General features: G+C 52.8%; 1 protein-coding gene across 1 annotated transcript; it reads right to left on the reverse strand.

Moving 5' to 3' along the window:
• Positions 1 to 1,857: 1,857 nt before the first annotated feature.
• LOC121878685 lies at positions 1,858 to 3,104 on the reverse strand. Its single transcript, XM_042385027.1, has 2 exons — positions 2,913 to 3,104; positions 1,858 to 2,235 (listed from the first exon to the last, which is right to left on the reverse strand). Exons 1-2 carry the CDS (start codon positions 3,102 to 3,104, stop codon positions 1,858 to 1,860), a joined length of 570 nt encoding a protein of 189 aa, XP_042240961.1.
• Positions 3,105 to 3,740: the final 636 nt, after the last annotated feature.

Here is a 3,740-nt window from a genome sequence, read left to right on the forward strand (position 1 = left end):
ACGCCCATCACATTTCCAGTACCATCGCATCCTGAAAAATGAAAAGGAGACTAAATATCCAACAGGAAAACATAAGTTGGGATGTTGTGCTGACTGACTGCTCTGCTCTCCTATTGGCTGTAATTTGGTGAATTTACATTTTACTCCACCAATCAGAGTTAAGTAAGGGATTGCTGGACGCATGCATTATGTATGATACCAAAATCAAGATCCTAGGGGCACTGTCACCTCTAGGAGATCCCCTTTGGCCAGCTGTTTTGCACTATTTAGAACTGTGAGAGATGTGACGCTAAATAGGTACAACGCCCCACACATTTCCAGTACCATCGCATCCTGAACAAAGAAAAGGAGACTAAATATCCAACAGGAAAACATAAGTTGGGGTGTTGTGCTGACTGACTGCTCTGCTCTCCTATTGGCTGTAATTTGGTGGATTTACATTTTACTCCACCAATCAGAGTTAAGTAAGGGATTGCTGGACGCATGCATTATGTATGATACCAAAATCAAGATCCTGGGGGCACTGCCCTGGGAGGGCCCCTGGAGACGCTGCCTTACCTGGGAGGTCCCCAAGGAGCGCTGCCGCCATTGTGTGGGCCCCTAGAGACGCAAGTGCCCCTGGGGTTCCCACCATCCCTGGGAAGGTCACCGGGGGGCCACAGCACCTGGCAGGGCACCATGGGGCGAGACTTCGCCTAGGAGGGCCCCTAGGGTCGCCGCCGACCCTATGAGGGTCCCTTGGGGGCGTAGTCGCACCAGGGAGGTCCCCTGAGGCCGTAGCCGCCACAGAGAGGGTCCGTGGGGGCACCGACACCCCTGGGAAAGCCCCTGGTGGCGCCATCGTCCCTGCTAGGCCCCGTGGGGGAATCACCGCCCCTGTAAGGGCTCCTGGGAACACCATCGTCCCTGCTAGGGCAACTGTGTATGCCACCCCCCTTGAGGTCACTGCCACCCTTAAGGAGGGCCCTTGGTAGGTCCCCTAGGGGCACTGAAGCTCTTCTTAGGAACCCTGTGGGCATTGTTGCTCCTGGGAGGGCTCCTGGGGACACTGTCGCCCTTGGGAAATCCTCTTCGGCCAGCTGTTTTTTGCACTTTTTAGATCTCTGAGAGATATGACTTTAAATATGTACACTGCCCACCACATTTCCTGTATCGTCACATCCTGAACAACTAAAAGGAGACTAAATATTCAACAGGAAAACATAAGTTGGGGTGTTGTGCTGACTGACTGCTCTGATCTCCTATTGGCTGTAATTTGGTTTATTTACATTTTAGTCCACCAATCACAGTTAAGTAAGGGCTTGGTGTATGCATGCATTATGTATGATACCAAAATCAAGATCCTAGGGGCACTGTCACCTCTAGGAGATCCCCTTTGGCCAGCTGTTTTGCACTATTTAGAACTGTGAGAGATGTGACGCTAAATAGGTACAACGCCCCACACATTTCCAGTACCATCGCATCCTGAACAAAGAAAAGGAGACTAAATATCCAACAGGAAAACATAAGTTGGGGTGTTGTGCTGACTGACTGCTCTGCTCTCCTATTGGCTGTAATTTGGTGGATTTACATTTTACTCCACCAATCAGAGTTAAGTAAGGGATTGCTGGACGCATGCATTATGTATGATACCAAAATCAAGATCCTGGGGGCACTGCCCTGGGAGGGCCCCTGGAGACGCTGTCTTACCTGGGAGGTCCCCAAGGAGCGCTGCCGCCATTGTGTGGGCCCCTAGAGACGCAAGTGCCCCTGGGGTTCCCACCATCCCTGGGAAGGTCACCGGGGGGGCCACAGCACCTGGCAGGGCACCATGGGGCGAGACCTCGCCTAGGAGGGCCCCTAGGGTCGCCGCCGACCCTATGAGGGTCCCTTGGGGGCGTAGTCGCACCAGGGAGGTCCCCTGAGGCCGTAGCCGCCACAGAGAGGGTCCGTGGGGGCACCGACACCCCTGGGAAAGCCCCTGGTGGCGCCATCGTCCCTGCTAGGCCCCGTGGGGGAATCACCGCACCTGTAAGGGCTCCTGGGAACACCATCGTCCCTGCTAGGGCAACTGTGTATGCCACCCCCCTTGAGGTCACTGCCACCCTTAAGGAGGGCCCTTGGTAGGTCCCCTAGGGGCACTGAAGCTCTTCTTAGGAACCCTGTGGGCATTGTTGCTCCTGGGAGGGCTCCTGGGGACACTGTCGCCCTTGGGAAATCCTCTTCGGCCAGCTGTTTTTTGCACTTTTTAGATCTCTGAGAGATATGACTTTAAATATGTACACTGCCCACCACATTTCCTGTATCGTCACATCCTGAACAACTAAAAGGAGACTAAATATTCAACAGGAAAACATAAGTTGGGGTGTTGTGCTGACTGACTGCTCTGATCTCCTATTGGCTGTAATTTGGTTTATTTACATTTTAGTCCACCAATCACAGTTAAGTAAGGGCTTGGTGTATGCATGCATTATGTATGATACCAAAATCAAGATCCTAGGGGCACTGTCACCTCTAGGAGATCCCCTTTGGCCAGCTGTTTTGCACTATTTAGAACTGTGAGAGATGTGACGCTAAATAGGTACAACGCCCCACACATTTCCAGTACCATCGCATCCTGAACAATGAAAAGGAGACTAAATATCCAACAGGAAACCATAAGTTGGGGTGTTGTGCTGACTGACTGCTCTGCTCTCCTATTGGCTGTAATTTGGTGGATTTACATTTTACTCCACCAATCACAGTTAAGTAAGGGATTGCTGGACGCATGCATTATGTATGATACCAAAATCAAGATCCTGGGGGCACTGCCCTGGGAGGGCCCCTGGAAACGCTGCCTTACCTGGGAGGTCCCCAAGGAGCGCTGCCGCCATTGTGTGGGCCCCTAGAGACGCAAGTGCCCCTGGGGTTCCCACCATCCCTGGGAAGGTCACCGGGGGGCCACAGCACCTGGCAGGGCACCATGGGGCGAGACCTCGCCTAGGAGGGCCCCTAGGGTCGCCGCCGACCCTATGAGGGTCCCTTGGGGGCGTAGTCGCACCAGGGAGGTCCCCTGAGGCCGTAGCCGCCACAGAGAGGGTCCGTGGGGGCACCGACACCCCTGGGAAAGCCCCTGGTGGCGCCATCGTCCCTATACTAAGGCCCCGTGGGGAATCACCGCCCCTGTAAGGCTCTAGAACACCATCGTCCCTGCTAGAGACAGCCTGTGTATGCCACCCCCTTGAGGTCACTGCCACTCTTAAGGGCCTTGGTAGGTCCCCTAGGGGAACTGAAGCTCTTCTTAGGAACCCTGTGGGCCATTGTTGCTCTAGGGAGGGCTCCTGGGGACACTGTCGCCACTTGGAAATCCTCTTCGGCCAGCTGTTTTTGCACTTTTTAGAACTCTGAGAAATATTACATTAAATAAGTACAACGCCCATCACATTTTCAGTATCATCGCATTCTGAACAATGAAAAGTAGACTAAATATCCAACAGGAAAACATAAGTTGGGGTGTTGTGCTGACTGACTGCTCTGTTCTCCTATTGGCTGTAATTTGCTGGATATACATTTTACTCCACCAATCAAAGTTAAGTAAGGGCTTGCTGGATGCATGCATTATGTATGATACCAAAATCCAAGATCCCTAGGGGCACTGTCACCTCTAGGAGTCCCCTTTGGCCCAACTGTTTGCACTGGCCCAGAACTGTAGAATGTGACGCTAAAGCTAGGTACAACGCCCCACATTTCCAGTACCATCGCATCCCTGAACAATGAAGGGA

The sequence above is a fragment of the Homarus americanus genome, unplaced genomic scaffold, assembly GCF_018991925.1.
Source record: "Homarus americanus isolate GMGI-L3 unplaced genomic scaffold, GMGI_Hamer_2.0 scaffold39615, whole genome shotgun sequence".
Classification (NCBI taxonomy): Eukaryota; Metazoa; Arthropoda; class Malacostraca; order Decapoda; family Nephropidae; genus Homarus; species Homarus americanus.